We start from the raw sequence: 16,292 nt of genomic DNA on the forward strand, positions 1-16,292 counted from the left end.
AGCCTGCACATAGCAAAGGAACAATTCCTGGTAACTTCCATTACACCCCCTCCGAAAACCCTTTAGTTTTCAAAATATCTGGAGTTGTATGTAGAAGTATTAGCTTGTGAACTGGCGTCTTTAGTTTATTTTTGGCCATTTGCAAGGTCACATGCCTCACATAGCCATCACTGTTGGTCTGCAATTTCGTTACTCTCCCTAGTTGCCAGTTGCATCGAGGTACCTCGTCGTCCATAACTATTACCACATCTCCAGGCTTGAGGTTGATCTTAGCGTTTTTCCACTTTTGCCTTTTCTGTAAACTCTGAAGATACTCCAATTTCTACCTAGACCAGAATTGCTCAGTCAGATATTGCACGCGTCTCCATCGCTTGTGGCTGTAAAGGTCTGGTGAAGTAAAGGAGCCTGGTGGTGGTAGGAGATTTTTATTTTTCATTGTCAACAAGTTGTTGGGAGTCAGTGGAATTGATTCAAAATTTTGATCTGAGTGGAGTGTAGTTGTAGTAAAAGGTCTTGAATTTACTATATGCATGCACTCGTATAGCAGTGTACAAAGACTGGACGTGTCAATCCGATTGGTGTTGGATTCTATGAGCAAACCTCTAAGAACATTCCTGACAGTGCGAATCATACGCTCCCATGTTCCTCCCATGTGGCTTGCGGTTGGAGTACTGAAGCTGAAAGAGCACTGCTTAGTGCTCAAGTACTCCTTGATTCGAGGTTCAGATAGCTCTTTTACCGTTTTTCCAAACTCGTTGCTGGCTACAACGAAGTTAGTTCCATTGTCCGAGTATAGGACTGAAACAGGGCCACGTATTGCCAAAAAGCTGCGTAATGAGTTGATATAGCAATCAGTGTTCATGTCTTCTAACACTTTGAAGTGCACTGCTCTGCTTGCCGTACAAGTTAACAGCAGGCCGTATCGCTTGCATTCTTTGCGATAATCCTTAACTTTGAATGAACCAAACACGTCGACCCCTGTGTGCGTAAATGGCGCTTCTGGTTCTGTTCGACATTGTGGTAAGTTGGACATTTTCTGACCAACTGGATTTCCTCGTAGTTTAGTGCACTTGGCGCAGTGGCGAATCATGGTTGCAAGCATTTTTGTTCCTCCACCAACTAGGTATATTCCTGCTGCGCGAAGAGCAATGCTGTAGTGGCACGTCTTTGATGAGCAGCTTCTACATGTTTGAAATAGGCAAAGGCTTTTGTGACCTGAGATTTTCCTGGCAGAATGGCAGAATGCCGGACTTCTTAACATGAAAGAGAGTCTCTCAGGCAACCACCTACTCTAATGACTCCACACTTGTCTAAAAATGGGTCTAAACTGGACAATGTCATCAATTTTGGAAGCCTGGCTTTCCCTTTGAGGAGCAGCAGCTCGTTTGCGAAATAGTGCTGTTGTACCAGCTTGACTATCATATTAAAAATTAGTTTGCCTTGTGGGGAACTATGTGTTAGCTTGGTTTTTTGACAGGCAGTGATCAATATGACAATATTGCTGACAATTTTAGTAATTTTGATCCAGGAACTCCATTTTTCGAGATTGTCAACTAGTCTATTCTCCAATATTCTTGTGGTGGTAGTATGGATGAAAACTTTCCTGATCTCGGGATCCTCATTATTTAGTGTGTATATTGTGGATTGCGGGGTTGGTCTGAAGTCTGGCTGGTTACGAAAACTTGGCCGATTTAACCAAGAACTTGGGATATTTTGAATTTCTTCTCTGTGTGATGCCAAATCCGCAGGATTTTCTTCTGTGCAAACATACCTCCAATCGGTGGGATTGGTCGAGTCTCTGATCCTCTCGACCCGGTTACACACAAAGACATGAAATTTTTTTGCCTCATTGTTGATGTAACCGAGCACGGTTCTGGAGTCGGTCCCAAAATAGCAGGTGAGATTTTGGTAGTCGAGCTCTATTTTGATGAAGTCTGCTACCTTGACTGCTAGTGTGGCTGCCTGCAGCTCCAGACGTGGGATGGTTACAGCTCTTTTGGGTGCTACTCTTGATTTACCCATTATGAGGGACACCGCGACCTTGTAGGTGGTGTTGTCTAAAAGACATAGGTAACTACAGACACTGTACGCTATGGTGGAAGCATCGCTGAATGTGTGAAGTTCTGCTCTGTAGCTATTGGTAAATTCTGGAGTAAGGTAGCATCGTGGGACCTTGAAAGAAATGAGGTCGTTGGCACTTTCCTTCCAGCTGATCCAATCAGTCATTTGGTTGGAAGTCAAGGGTTCAGCCCACCCAACTTTGTCGTGGCAAAGGGATTGTAAGGGAAGTAGTAACTTTCCTTTCAAGGTGAATGGAGTGAGAAATCCCAGTGGATCGAATACTGAAGCGATAGTGGAGAGCATACCATGTCTGGTGCAAGACTTGATGTCAACCTTTAAAAATTTAAACACATCTTGTGTGATATCTCAACATAGTCCAAGGGCTCTCTCCGTACTCAAATCTGGCGTGATTACCTTGTTTGTCGGGTTTTCATATTCCAGACTGTTAAATACCGCCTCATTATTTGACAGAAACTTATGGAGAACCAGGTTTCTCCGTGCCATCATTACCTTGGTCTCTGACATGAGACTGACTGCATCCTCAGCTGTGAGAACGCAGACCAAGTCGTCATCAACGTAGAAATTTTTCTGAACAAATTTTGCAGCTTGTGGAAAATTCCTTTTGTTATCCTTTGCCAGCTTCTTCAAGCCAAAAATTGCACAACTTGGAGATGACACAGCACCAAAGGGATGAACATTTATCCGATATCCGATATTATCCATGATATCCGCAGAGTTAGGTTTATACCATAGGAAACGAAGGTATTTTCTGACTGGTTGGTCTATTGAAACTGATGAAACATCCTTTTAATGTCACATGTGACTGCAACTTTGACTTTCCGAAACCGACACAGCAGACCTGTCAGACTGTTGTTGAGGTCAGGACCTTGTAGAAGCAGTTGGTTCAAGGAATGGCCGCGGAATGTTGCACTACAGTCAAATACCACTCTGAGTTTGCCGGGTTTTAGCGGATGAGTGACACCGTGATGGGGAATGTACCATCCAGCCTCATTCAAATCTTGAACTGGCTCTGCTTCCCCTTTTGAGATAATATCTTGGATAAACTCAAAGTACTTGCTCTTTAATGCAGGATTGCTGTTGAGCTGTTTGGTAGTGTTGGCGCGGTTTTGAATGGGAGTGGCATGGTGTAAAGGCTGTCTACCTGTTTGATGGAGGTTTGCATCTTTTTTAACCCAGCAAAACCCAGGTGGTTGAAGCTATGATAAAAAAAAGTTTTCTTTTGTAATCTAGGTTGTTTCAGCTTTCTTGTTGCAAGGGTAAGAAGAAAAAAATTCATCATGACCTTTTTAATGTTTTTTGCTTTGTGACTAATATGTCACATTGGGCATTACAGTGTAAATTAAGAGCAAGAGTTGAATATTGAATGTTTTATTATAAATATAAAATTGCATGTATAAAAATATAAAAATATCACTGAAATGACATAAATGATTGGAAAATGAGATTGTGAACTGTTACAGTTGAGCAGGACTTTTTTGAATCATGTACATGACAACTCTTACGCATGGAAGTCCACGAAACAATTACATCCGTCCACAAAGCACAACTGCACACCACATTTACTGCACAATGTGTTAGTGTTATTTATTTCACACAGCCTACACCTTCCTCTCTTTTCATTCTTTGCTGGCCAATGGGCCGCTTGATCTTTTCTCATATCAGCACATAGAATTTTCACAACCTTTTGCTTGGTTATCAGCGGGTTAGAAGATGTGTGTCGGCCACGCTTCTTGTTGCTGTCAATAGATACCGGGCACTCAGCTACTATTGCCTAAAACTTGCGCTGCGGGAGCATTTGTGTGTCTGGAAACTGCAACAAGCGGCATTCTCGCTTGTACATTATCCAACTATTGACCAAAGCCATGGAGAGAAAATGCTAAAAGAGGTAGATATACCATCTCCTAGACCGTATTCTAAATCAGTACTTAGCCAGAAAGGAGTTGAGTGTGTCAATACCACCCATGTGGTTGTTGTAATCTGCCACAATTGCAGGCATGGAAACATCAATCTTTTTCTTTGCCTTTTTTTCCCATCTTCCAGACATGCGCAGTGGCTCTACACAGATATGGGTCGAGAGCAATGTCACTGCTCGGTTGTCAAAACATCTAACAGCCGAAATGTTGTGTCTTCGACCCGAAAGTCAAATGACCCTCTGCTTTCCTTTTTGAGCTCTTTTTCACCTTTGATGTTACAGTTTGGAAGCCGATTCTGTCTGACAGCGCCAGTGTTTTGTAATCCCCACCTTAAAAGTTTCTCCAGGAGTAGAACGCTGGTAAATAAATTGTCTGCATAGATTTTATAGTTTGAATTATTTTCTAGTGTAGAGACTAGCTTCATCACTACATCTCCACCTTGGCCAAGATGGCTTCGTGTGCCATCGCCACCTTGATAAATGTCAAAGTCAAAGAGCATTCCACTGCTACCAGCTCTACCCCATACCCTGAATGCCCATAGAAGTGGTTTGCTTTTTATATACTGCCTGATTTGGCTGGTGGCTCCTCGATACTGTACCATCATTTCATCAATTGAGTTGCGCTCTTCTCTTGTTACTTTTATGCACTGATCCCTCAGACTGTCTAACCATAGTCAAATTTTCCAACGCTTGTCTTTCTCCTGTTCATCTAATATGCTGCTATTGTTGACAAAGTGCAGTTGGGTAGTAAGCTGTTGGAACCTATTCCGTGGCATTACACTACTTACTGGTACATAGTTGGTACCTTGTTACCAGTATTGTCTCACACTGCTCATTCATATAAGGCCCAAACGAAAATACATTCCCATCATCTGCTCTACTTCTTTCTTCGTGGTGTTGATGCTTTTTCCCATTTTTGTGTGCTGTAGAGGTTGGTATTGTCAACCATGCCATCAATCATATCAGCAGTCACAAACTGTTGAAAGTACTGATATGGTGTTTTTATATTCTGGTTAGCTGGAGCCTCCAGTTTGGCACCAGTGAATGCCAAAATTGGTGGTTGAAAGACATTTTTCCTCCAGCGGTATGAGGGCCGGACTCTTTTTGATACCTTGCCGGCTGTAGGTGCAGTTGCCTGCACTGTGTTACATAAAGGTTATTTATCACTTGGCTTGCAATCATTACCACCAATAGTCTACAGCAGATCAAGAAACAATGTTATAGATGTTAATTTTGTTCTTGAAGGACAGTTATGGAACCCTAAAGCAACAATTATATCGAGACCAGCTGTGCTTACACCTACATATAAAGCACTCACAACTAAATACTTGCAAGTCTGCATGCCAATCTTCATCTGAATCACTCTCCTCTTAATCTTCAATTTTACTGTCGTCGCCATCAACAATTTTTAGTATGTCCTCTACTTTCACGCGGGATCAAGAATCCATGTTGGTTACCAACAAAATTCACAAATTTAATTACACTGGACTACTATTTCACAAAACTCACGATGCTCAACTACAGAATGTGACTAGGCTCTTCTCAAGTTCTCTTCAACTTATATACCATTGTCAAAATAACTCACTCGGTGCAAAAAATATCCACCTTTACTTTATTTGATAATCCATTTGTATTGGTGACAACCCTCAGTTTAAACACAGAAAAAAAAACATAATTAGACGGCATTTCTACTTCACCAGTGCATATTATTATTACTACATATTAGCCAATGCAGATTAGTTTTACAATGCATGTTTGTCAGCCATAATTCAACTATAAGCTAAGGAAGTGCAGGAAATGAGAACAAAGGCCCACTGTTACACCGGTGTAACATGAATTAATTTTGCTTATGAAAAGAACCAAGACGTCAAAGGATTTATTACATAATTATTTTGAGTAAAGTACAGATCCTGTTAAACAATATTAAGTATGATTTTTGCAGTGGAAATGCACTTTGAATTTGAGATTATTTGAAGATTCTAGCCGTTTCGTGTCAGTGGCTGGCAATGTGGCACCTGCTCTTTTTCAGGATGGGCTATGAATGCACAACCCAATATACTAGGGAAAATTGTCTATGTATGTAAAATATAGGACAGTTTATGTACTCTAGATCAATTGAATAAGAAAATGATAATTTTACAAGGCACCACAGCTGCTCAAATGGTATGTTACGTATGCGTCACAGGGGGCTCTGTGGTTAAGAACAGGAGATCGTGCTGAGACATCTGAGGGGTACCATGGATCACAGAAAGATCATACTCCAAGCAAGCTATTACCTCTTCCTTGGTGAGCTCTGATGCTTCGATTCGGTGAATATAATAGCTAGAATCAGAGGCAAGTTGACCGCCAATGATTGACCAGCCCAGCTGGGTCTTGACTGCATAGGGTAGCACGAGGTTAGATTTGTTCCAAATGGTTGTGAGGGGGAGAGATGCGGCTGAGCAGTTGTAGCCTATTATGGGTCCTATTTCACAATCTTGCAGCCGTGCTAGGTGCCTCTTAATGTGCTTGAGGTGTTCCCATTGACCTGCTGTTTGTGGTGTAGGAATGTGGCGTCTGTATGCTGGGATTGAGCTTTACGAGTATGCTTTTGGTATAGTAATGACGTCAGATTTGCAAGAATTAAATGCTCGAACTCGCAAGTTTAAAATTTCATTGCACCATTGGACTTGTCTTCGTGTGGTGACTGTAGATACCTTTAGCCATTTTCTTATTTTATGGGTACCCAAAGTGTCACAAATGTCACCAGGGATGATTGAGGTGTTTGCCATTGTGTCCAAGAGCGCATATGTAAGTATTTCCTTGTTCGGATTCTCAGCTGAAGACAAGTATACAAGAACAATCATAGTAGTAAGTGAGATGGTCCTTTTTTGTGGTATGCTGCCAATATCCTGTAATTTGGCGCCACATATTTCTGCATCTACTGTGTTTGGTTCACATTGAATGGCTTTGACCCGGGCAGATGGCGGTTTTAGTTTGGGCTTGTCATTGGTGCTTGCTGGCATTGACTTTCTGTATTTATGTGTACAGGTTAGGTGCCTTTTACCACAGGCCCTTTGTTGGCAGATGACTATTTCAAGGCAGTCAGCCACGATGTGCCCTGGTTTCAAACATTTGAAGCAAAGACTTTCTCTGCTTAAGAAAGTTTGTTGTTCATCATTTGAGAGTTTAGACAGCTTCCTGAAAACCGTAGTGTTATGTGAACCATGAAGATTACAGAAAAGGCAGTGCAACGCAGGACTTTCATCATGAATGTTAGTGAGACTTACCTCATCCGCATCTGTGGCATGAGCAAGGAAGTTGTGCGATTTCTCTGGTTTGGTAGCCTGAGATCTTGAGTTGCTTTTCCTGGCTATCAGGGCATCAAATGAGGTAGTCTTATCACATGCAAGGACAGCCTCTTTCATGACAAAGTCTGCATATTCAGAAAAAACTGTGTTTCGCTTTTTTTCAATTTCGCGAAGTCCAGCTTCACGGCTCCATCTATTGACTAGATGATTGGGGAGACAACTTGCAAAGTTTTTTAGTTGCCGTGGCTCATTGAGACGTTCTAATTCATCAATCTTTGACATGGCTAGCTTTGATTGCTTGAGAAAATCAGCATATTATCTAAGGTTGTCGGGATTTGTGGCGCTGATTTTTGGCCAAGAGTCCAGTTGATCCCTAAAAGCATCAGCAATTTCAAAGTGATCGCCATATCGTTCGTCAAGTGTTTTCCTGGCCTCTGCATATGCTTCAGCAGTATTGAACAAGATGTATCCCTGCACACATTTCACCGCTTACCGCTGACATAGGTTTGCAGATAGGAGAGCTCCTGCGCTTGGGAAAGGTCCTTTTCTTCAATTAGCAAGTCAAAGGCCGATTTCCACTGAGGGTACTCAAGGTGGTTTCCAGAGAAAATGGTTGGCTTTGCTGGAGGTAAACTGTTTATATCTACAGACTTTTTGATCAGCGACAGGATGTTAGAATCTATTGACGTTAGAATCGGCACTATTGACGTTAGAATCGGCTTGCATACTTGTTTGTTGTAGATCAAATAAGCGAAGCTGCTCAAGAGGTATACTTAGTTGATGTTGTACTGTACGGATTTCTTCCTTCATACAGAGAATTTTTAGCCGACGATCTAAAGAGTTCAACTCGTCAGATTCCGCTGACGCTGTTAAAGTCTGTGTGATAGGTAAGCTGGAAGCAGCAATGGATGAGTCAGTATGGTGTATATTAGGCTGTAAGGAGTTGGTGTTGCTACTTGCATAAGATGGGTAAGTATCAGGTTGGTTAGTCTGAGTGTGGCACCGGTTATACACTGGAATATGGGTGTGTCCTGGTGTTCCCAATGATGAATCACAAGCTCCTACACCCGACATTGCTTGCTGGTCTAAACCCATTTGGCTGCCTTCCATTTGGTTCACAGACCTTTGCTCGCGCAGTGGTGAAGATGCCTGTTTCCGATTTCTTGCAGGAGAACTTGCATGCGGCAAGTAAAGGTGAGGCCGACTAGCCTTTTTGAGTCATCGTATCTAGTTGAGGCTGACTCAACACTCCGTTTCTTCCAGTTTTCTGCAACTGATGACAATGAAGAGGCATCGAAGTTGAATACAGTTGGCTCATCCGTAGAACATTGGAGTTACACTAAGCTGATTGTTTGCCAGGGACAAAGCTGCTTGTGACTGACAAATGGTCGGAGACATTAGGGATGCGTGAGAGTGGATGAAATCCAAAAATGGGGTAGCTGGCTGACTGGATCTTGAAGACATTGAGGCCATGTTTCCTGTTGTGCTCAACAGTAGACTAGCCTGCGAAAGGTCTACCTGAAAGGACACAGGTTTGCTGACTAAGTTGCCGGTCTGTTTATTGTCAGACTTTGTGGTTTCATGCCGACTTGTCATTATATGCTGAGAAGGTAACTCCTGGGCAGCTTGGTTCCTTGTATGATAGCTTTCCTTCTGTCCAATGTGGTAATGAGATGGACGTGATTGAGGTGAGGAAGCAATTTTTTGAGCGTAAATGTTCTGGAGCCTCTTCACTAATGTTGCCTTCGCGCCCGTAGAGTTTAATCTGTTTTGCTGAAGATCAGCTTTAAGATTCACCACACTCCAGTTTGAAATACTGTCTATAAAGAGTTTCTCAATTGTTGTAAACTGAGCTAGTTTACCTGATTTAGTTATATTATATGTTCTGTGTGCTTGAGTTAGCTACTCAAAAGGAATTGCATTCTCCTGGCTAGCTGAGTAGAGTTTTAGCATATGCTTGAGTTGCTGTAACATCAATAGGCAAGGCTATTCAGCGCCAGATAGTGTTTGGGTGACTGGTCTGGATATGCCGTCCAAGCTCACCATGTTGTTAATTGTCCGGCTCTCCACAGAGTTTCAGAGTAGAGTTTTACTGTTACGTCTTGTATGGATTTCCAAATGAGTATAACTGATGCTTGGAATGTGTATACGTTTATTCCGTTGACCGTAAAACTGCAAAGAAAATATTCATAATGATGCAGCTATATAGTATGTACGTAAACAAAACAAAGTGAATGTATGAACAACCAAATGAAGTCCCTTTACCTCTAATCATCTGTCCATACAGACGAGCACATATATTGTCACTAACAGTGTAGTGTGAGTGAGGACGAGTGTTTCTGTGCTGAATTTCTCGCTTTGTCCTGATCACAACTGTGGCAAGGCGTGCTTTTATATGGCAGGCAAAAGTTAATCCTTAGCTTGTCTTGTAAACAATGAGTAGCTTAACGGTCAGCAATATACTTATGCCCAGCAAGCTTATTAGTGGATTACGGAAAGCCTGCACATAGCAAAGGAAAAATTCTTGGTGACTTCCATTACAATAAGATTATGACTCTGTATACTTAAGAATTTCTAGCAATTTAGTCCAAACACAACTTTGCCCTTTCACCTCACCCTCCATGCGTAGGACTGATGACTAGCATGACTAATACAGTGGCATACATTAATATATCTCACAATGTTCATGTGGGTTATCAAACTGTTGTTCACTTACACAATTGTCTCATGTATTTAACTATGTATGACATCTGTGTAAATTTAAAGGGGAACCCTTACAAAACTTCAGAAGTATTTTTCAGATTTATATGACGATATGGGATCTTTGAATAATGCATCAATAGTCAAACATAAAAAACACTCACTCTTGATTGAATTGGTTGAGTTGATAATATATTTGACCCTAAACTCATTATATGGTCATGAAATAATAAGGTTATAGAAGTTTAGGCTAAAGGTGGAAAGTGTCAGAAAAACTTTACTTGGCCATCAACAATTGCTGACTAATATCAGATAGTGGATAGTACATCAGTTAGTATACTAAACATTAATATCAGTTAGAGTCAAATACCAATACTAACAGGAATCATCACAAACTGGAAACCAGTTTGTGACAATGCCTAACTATTTGTGATAATCCCAGTTTGTGATGTCCCTGGAATCAAATTATCACAAACTGGAGACTAGTTTGCGATAATTTGATTCCAGCTCTTGAATATCTCTTTAATCAAAACAACTTTGATCTTTAGCTTTTCTTTTGCAATCGGTCATTTAAGTTTGTAACACAAGTGTCTAACAAAAGTTGAAATTTGGGATTTGAGCTAAACAAGGAATCTGATGGGGGTTAATACATCTAGTTTTTCTCTCAGCTTGCCTAGACAAGTGACGCATTGCCAGTACAGTGCACCCTCGAGACACGATTACCCTGATATACGATTTTCTCACCTTTCGAAGTCAAACGTTGTCATATCTTCACCTCGCTATACAAATTTTATTTTACCCTACGATTTTGAAAAAAGTTTTGCCCGAGTTAAAATTTTGCAGTCGGTGCGCTCATAACGCACGTCAAAATATAAAAGACCCCGAATTATAGTTTGCCAAAAACATTTTCAGAACGTTCAGAAGAGACACAATAATCGACTTCTCTCATGTCAGCATTCCGCGTAGAAAATTTTGTGTAAAATACACAAGCAAGAGCAAATATTCATTTGTAACGTTATTATATATTTTACTATAAACTTTTAGGTCAGCATACGTATATAACTACAAGTATCTACATTTAATTCATTAGCTATGGAATCTGAGACCAATACAAACGTTACAAAACGAAGGAAAAATTAGTTCTATGTCAACAAAGTTGGATGTCGTAAATAAGAAGGAACCCATATTATTAACATCGTCAAGGAATATGATCGCAACCAATCAGCATTTGCAATTATTATTAAAACAAGAACTCCTTTAAAGCAAGCACAAGAAAGAGCTTCCGACTGAAGATTTGAATGAGCTAGGTCATCCACGCGATCAGCATTCAAAATGAGCAACCATTTAATAAAGGCGAGGAAGTACAAGATACAAAAAACCCCACATTTGCAGAGATATTTTAAGAGTTTAATTTACTGATGTGAACTGGTACATTAAAACAATGCATGTATAATATATATTATTTATCTCTTGTGTGGCATGTTTTTTCATACTTTATTTGTTTCCTTTTGATTTCATGCTTTCTTTTCTTGTTTAACCATGTCTTTGAAGATGGGCTTGTTATCTTCTATGTGAATACAATTCATTGTATGTATGTAACTCATATAACTAGCTACTCAAGATAGTTGACGCATTTACATTATTTTCTGAAATTTGGTAAAGCCCTTTCCTCTAGGGCATAAATAAGTACAAACTTTGTACATAAGGTTACATTGATTCTTGTGCACATTTCATACAAGAAAAACTACTGTAGCACCTTATTTGGCTCCTTCTACAAGCTTTAGCTAGCAAGCAGTTTTTTGCATTGCACCAGCACTTTTTTTTAAACCAGAGGAAAAATTAGACAGGACTAGACAACCTTCTTTAGCCTGCTAAAAAATTCCAGTTTATTATGTATTATATTAATCTTTAAGTGTACAGCAACATAATTAGCATTGATACGTTTTTGCCTCCTCTCTGCTTTGTTCGCTACAATATACCAGCTAAAGTCACGTTACTCCAAAGGTATGTACGTTCTCTATAGTAAATAAAATTTCCTTTTTCTTTTTGGTAGCCAATAAATGACCAAGCGTGTAAGAGGCCGCTTTCTATAACTGCATCGCTCAGCCTTTCTTTATTAAATTCTGGTTGAAAAATGTTTCAACCAGACACGTTAAATTTTATAATGAAAGTGAAAACAGAAACTTATGAAGGATATAATTTTGTGATAACAGTTGAAATTCATTAAAATAGTTCAAAAGACATACTAAAATTTGGTTTTAAGGGTGAGATTGGCAAGCTAAACTTATTTGAAGTAAATTCAACATTTATCCTATACGTACCTTTTGAAGGTAAAAACTTGTTACCGTACGGTCTGCATTTGGTACACAGATTACAATTTTACAGAAGCTTATTGCAGATTATAATTACTAGGTGCTCTTAATACAATGCAGCTACTGTAGGTAACTATAGTTACTAAAGTTAACATACTATTTTGGTACTAATTTTCAATATGTACAGTATTTCTATGAAATTTTGGACGATTTTTACCTTCTTTTTTTATTGTATAATTACAAAGGTTTCTATTTCGTGCGCCTATATGACCTTACTGTCACCTTCAGAGTGTTGATGTCCTTTATTTCCTTCTTTATTCTTTCACAGACTACACACCATACTATTTCAGTTCTTATATATTTTATTCTCGACGCTCTGTAATTTGGCTTGAACTCTCACTTAAATCACTTACTCACACACGTGTTCTCACAATGTTTCTGCGTTTTAAAAGTCAATTTCTTACTAATCAGTACTTTTTGCTACCGATTTTTTTTCAAAAATATATTTTCGTTAGCTACTGCAGACAAAACCGTCATACATCTCTGCAAAAGCATTTTTGATGCAAAGCTCTGATCAAACTTCTGCTAAAATTTGATAAATGGAGCTCAAATCTGTTTACCATTATATGGTAAACAGATTTGAGTCAAAGTCACTTTAAAAATATATCATATTTTTAAAGTGAGTGTGACACCATACCGTAGTTCTCTTACAAAATGGTTTTGTGTATTTACTGTTTAAAGTACACAGGCAGGACAATGTTTGTTTGCATTTCCGGAATACATTTCTGAAATGGTTTTGAGCAAGCTTAAACAATGCCCTAAAGAATTTAAAAAAAGTGAGCTCATGTGAGCAATTAGTTGAAGATTTTGTTATGAACCTTTTAACATGTTCGTACACTTTAACTTAAATGAACAAACAATATTGTCATTTTAGTCAAGCTACATTAAGCATTAAGACTTTTAATGAAGTTATGATAAACATCCCTGTTTGGTCTAAAACCACTTGCTCATTTTTCTGGTTAGTTTATAAGCTGAAATTGGTAAGTTATGTGTCACTCAGCTGAGAAAAAAAGGTTAATTTTTAGACAGTCAGCTACTCTTTTTCTCTTGACTTTATTTTGATGGGATTCGGATGATGATCAAATTGTCTTTGTTTACCAAGTCTTGCACTAAACTAAAGTTAACTACATATAAATATCGGTTTCATTATAAAGTTTTTGTAGACAAACACATGACCATACTGTAGAATAAATTTTGACTGTTGGAAATAAAACACACAATTCTCATGCATACTAAACTATATGTACAAAACTTAGCTATAAATTCGATAATCTTAAATTAGGGACTAAAAACCTGTTTATAAAAAGCTTCATTGTGAGGTGTCCACCACTACAACTCTAATAAAATTCTTGATTCTAACTGACTGATTAACTTACACTAAATCTAACTTACTGGACACTTTTCCATTTTCCAAGACACTTTTGGTTTGCATGCATATTTTCATAAAACAGCGTTTTTGACCGATAATTGTGTCAAGTGTTTTACCTTCAGCGTTGCTTTGTCAAACTGTAGTTATAATACACAAAGCATATTTTATATTTACGAGAAAAAAAATACTTCCAAGTTGGCATACTTCAATTGTTATACAAATGATTGTTTTTAGTAGAGCAGATTCATAAAACATATATTGCTGCACTTATTTTTGGAAGGTAAGTCCATCTAGCAGCCAGTCATACAGATATGGTTTTCTTAGGCTGATTCTTTTTCCTATTCTTGCTGCTTGAAACTGAACGTCTACAACAACAATACAACACTGTTTTAAATTTAGGGACTCGTGTACTGATTATGTACATTATTAAGATATATCATTTGCTCGCCAAGACGAGTTCACTGTTATCCGTTATGGCAGAATTGTCTCGCGAACATAAAATTATTCTGTCCCCTGTTGCTAAAACCCCTTATCTCCCTCAAAAATGGTTTTTCGTTATGCAGCTGGTCAGTTTTGCTCTGATTAATTAGTTTGAGCAAAAGTCTATTTCATAATTCCTTCATCTATTATGTAATTTAAGTTCATTAACAAAGGATTATTAATTCCTGTGTTAATTTGTAATGAGTAGTTCTATCCGCAGATCCCTTAAACAGATTTTGAAAATTCTGCAGGAAAAACTACTTATCAGTTGTTAAGAAGTTTGATGTGCAGCTGAGAGAATCTGATTCATGCAATGTCTGCTGCTGAAACTATATATGACTCATTGTCTGCTGCTGAAACTATATATGACTCATTGTCTGCTGCTGAAACTATATATGACTCAATGTCTGCTGCTGAAACTATATATGACTCATCGTCTGCTGCTGAAACTATATATGACTCAATGTCTGCTGCTGAAACTATATATGACTCAATGTCTGCTGCTGAAACTATATATGACTCAATGTCTTCTGCTGAAACTATATATGACTCAATGTCTGCTGCTGAAACTATATATGAAAATTAATAAAGGCAACAGACAAAATTTGAAAGCTTACTAAACAAATATTTTGAACCCTATGTAAAGAATAATATAAATAAGAGGTATAAATTATAATACAAGCCTAATCTCCATTTTTTGTAGCAACTGCAACTTTATTGGCTGTTAGCTGGTAAAAACTCTGATGAACAAATGTTTTTTTTTATCATTTTAACTAATTTTCAAAACTCTACTTATACTCAGACTCTTATGAACTGGTTTCTTTTTTGACTGTATGTTTTTAAACAACCGAAATATGGTCACAACAGAAATTCAGATCATTCATACTTTATCTTGCTTTCAGAATTGTGTTGCTGCTTTTTAGCGGGTTGTCAGGTAAGTTCTTGAGATGCTGCAACTATGACAATATGTAACTAAATACTGTCTTTTGTAGGTTGTCCAAATTTGTATATAGGAAAAAAGAGATAGTATTTGTTTAGTAAGCTTTGAAATTTTGTCGGTTACCTTTGTTAAATTTTATTAATAGTTTAGGCAGCAGACAATGCATGAATCAGATTCTTTTAACTGCACGTAAAACTACTTAACAGCTGATAAGTAGTTTTATCTGCAAAAATTCCAAAATCTGTTTAAGGGAACTTCTAATAGAACTACTCATAACAGATTAACACAGAGATTAACAATATTTTATTGATGAACTTAAAATACATAATAGATGAAGGAATTATGTAATAGAATTTTGCTCAAACTAATTAATTAGAGTAAAATTGACCAGCTACATAGCCAATAACCATTTTTTAGGGAAATAAGTTGTTTTAGCAGCAGAGGGCAGCATTAAGTGATAAAGTTTTAGCTAAATGGCGTATTAATTAATACATTGTGCTCACAGGGTACTAAGACATTATAAAACATGATGCTTACTGCCAAACCAAATCAAAAAACCTTTTTCTCAAAGCCAATGAATGCAGCAACTGCTGTAGTGCTGTTCATTTGTTCATAACAATTTTTACTTTATATTAATTGTATCATTACTGAGGAATCTGTTTCATTGTTTAAATGTTTGCTATTTAAGTCACAGCTCTTTTAGTTCTCTACTTATTCATTTCAGCTGCTAAAAATACTTTTCTCAGCTACACTGTGTTTCCTTGATTCTCTTTGGTAACTTGCGTTCCACATTTATTCATTTATTTATTTACCGTTATTGAAGGTTTACATCAATAGTGATTTACATGTAGTACATTTATATTAACAAGCACAATTTTGTTTCCTCAACAGCCCAATATAGAGTCGATAAACCCTTGTTTCACGAAAGTTCCTGGCTTGTGTATTACGTAACATATACATCTTTCAATTTAAACGTAATCAATTAGGAATTCATGATTGATTTTACATTTTAGAGCAAACATTAATTTTGTACAATTGCTATGAAATTATATGCGAGATTATCTGTAAGATTTACTAGACTATTAGGTAAAATTACAAGTATCAGTCATTCTTTACTTCTTTACTTCATTCTTATATTTACTTCTTA

At 38.0% G+C, this 16,292-nt stretch overlaps 4 protein-coding genes across 4 annotated transcripts; all 4 read right to left on the reverse strand.

The window, feature by feature from the left end:
* Positions 1-322: 322 nt before the first annotated feature.
* LOC137402571 (uncharacterized) lies at positions 323-1,090 on the reverse strand. Its single transcript, XM_068089073.1, has one exon. The coding sequence runs from the start codon at positions 1,088-1,090 to the stop codon at positions 323-325; it is 768 nt and encodes a 255-aa protein (XP_067945174.1).
* Positions 1,091-1,254: 164 nt separating this feature from the next.
* On the reverse strand, positions 1,255-2,364 carry LOC137402572 (uncharacterized). Its single transcript, XM_068089074.1, has one exon. It carries the CDS (start codon positions 2,362-2,364, stop codon positions 1,255-1,257), a length of 1,110 nt encoding a protein of 369 aa, XP_067945175.1.
* Positions 2,365-2,427: 63 nt separating this feature from the next.
* LOC137402573 (uncharacterized) lies at positions 2,428-2,784 on the reverse strand. Its single transcript, XM_068089076.1, has one exon. The coding sequence runs from the start codon at positions 2,782-2,784 to the stop codon at positions 2,428-2,430; it is 357 nt and encodes a 118-aa protein (XP_067945177.1).
* A 1,380-nt stretch (positions 2,785-4,164) lies between these two features.
* LOC137402574 (piggyBac transposable element-derived protein 2-like) lies at positions 4,165-4,596 on the reverse strand. The gene has a single exon (XM_068089077.1). The coding sequence runs from the start codon at positions 4,594-4,596 to the stop codon at positions 4,165-4,167; it is 432 nt and encodes a 143-aa protein (XP_067945178.1).
* Between the last annotated feature and the right edge of the window lie 11,696 nt (positions 4,597-16,292).

This window comes from Watersipora subatra, chromosome 8 (genome assembly GCF_963576615.1).
Source record: "Watersipora subatra chromosome 8, tzWatSuba1.1, whole genome shotgun sequence".
Taxonomy (NCBI): domain Eukaryota; kingdom Metazoa; phylum Bryozoa; class Gymnolaemata; order Cheilostomatida; family Watersiporidae; genus Watersipora; species Watersipora subatra.

Coding starts and splice junctions, on each gene's coding strand:
- LOC137402572 (XM_068089074.1), bottom strand. CDS start 2,364: ATGCTCTCCACTATCGCTTCAGTATTCGATCCACTGGGATTTCTCACT.
- LOC137402571 (XM_068089073.1), bottom strand. CDS start 1,090: ATGATTCGCCACTGCGCCAAGTGCACTAAACTACGAGGAAATCCAGTT.
- LOC137402574 (XM_068089077.1), bottom strand. CDS start 4,596: ATGGTACAGTATCGAGGAGCCACCAGCCAAATCAGGCAGTATATAAAA.
- LOC137402573 (XM_068089076.1), bottom strand. CDS start 2,784: ATGGATAATATCGGATATCGGATAAATGTTCATCCCTTTGGTGCTGTG.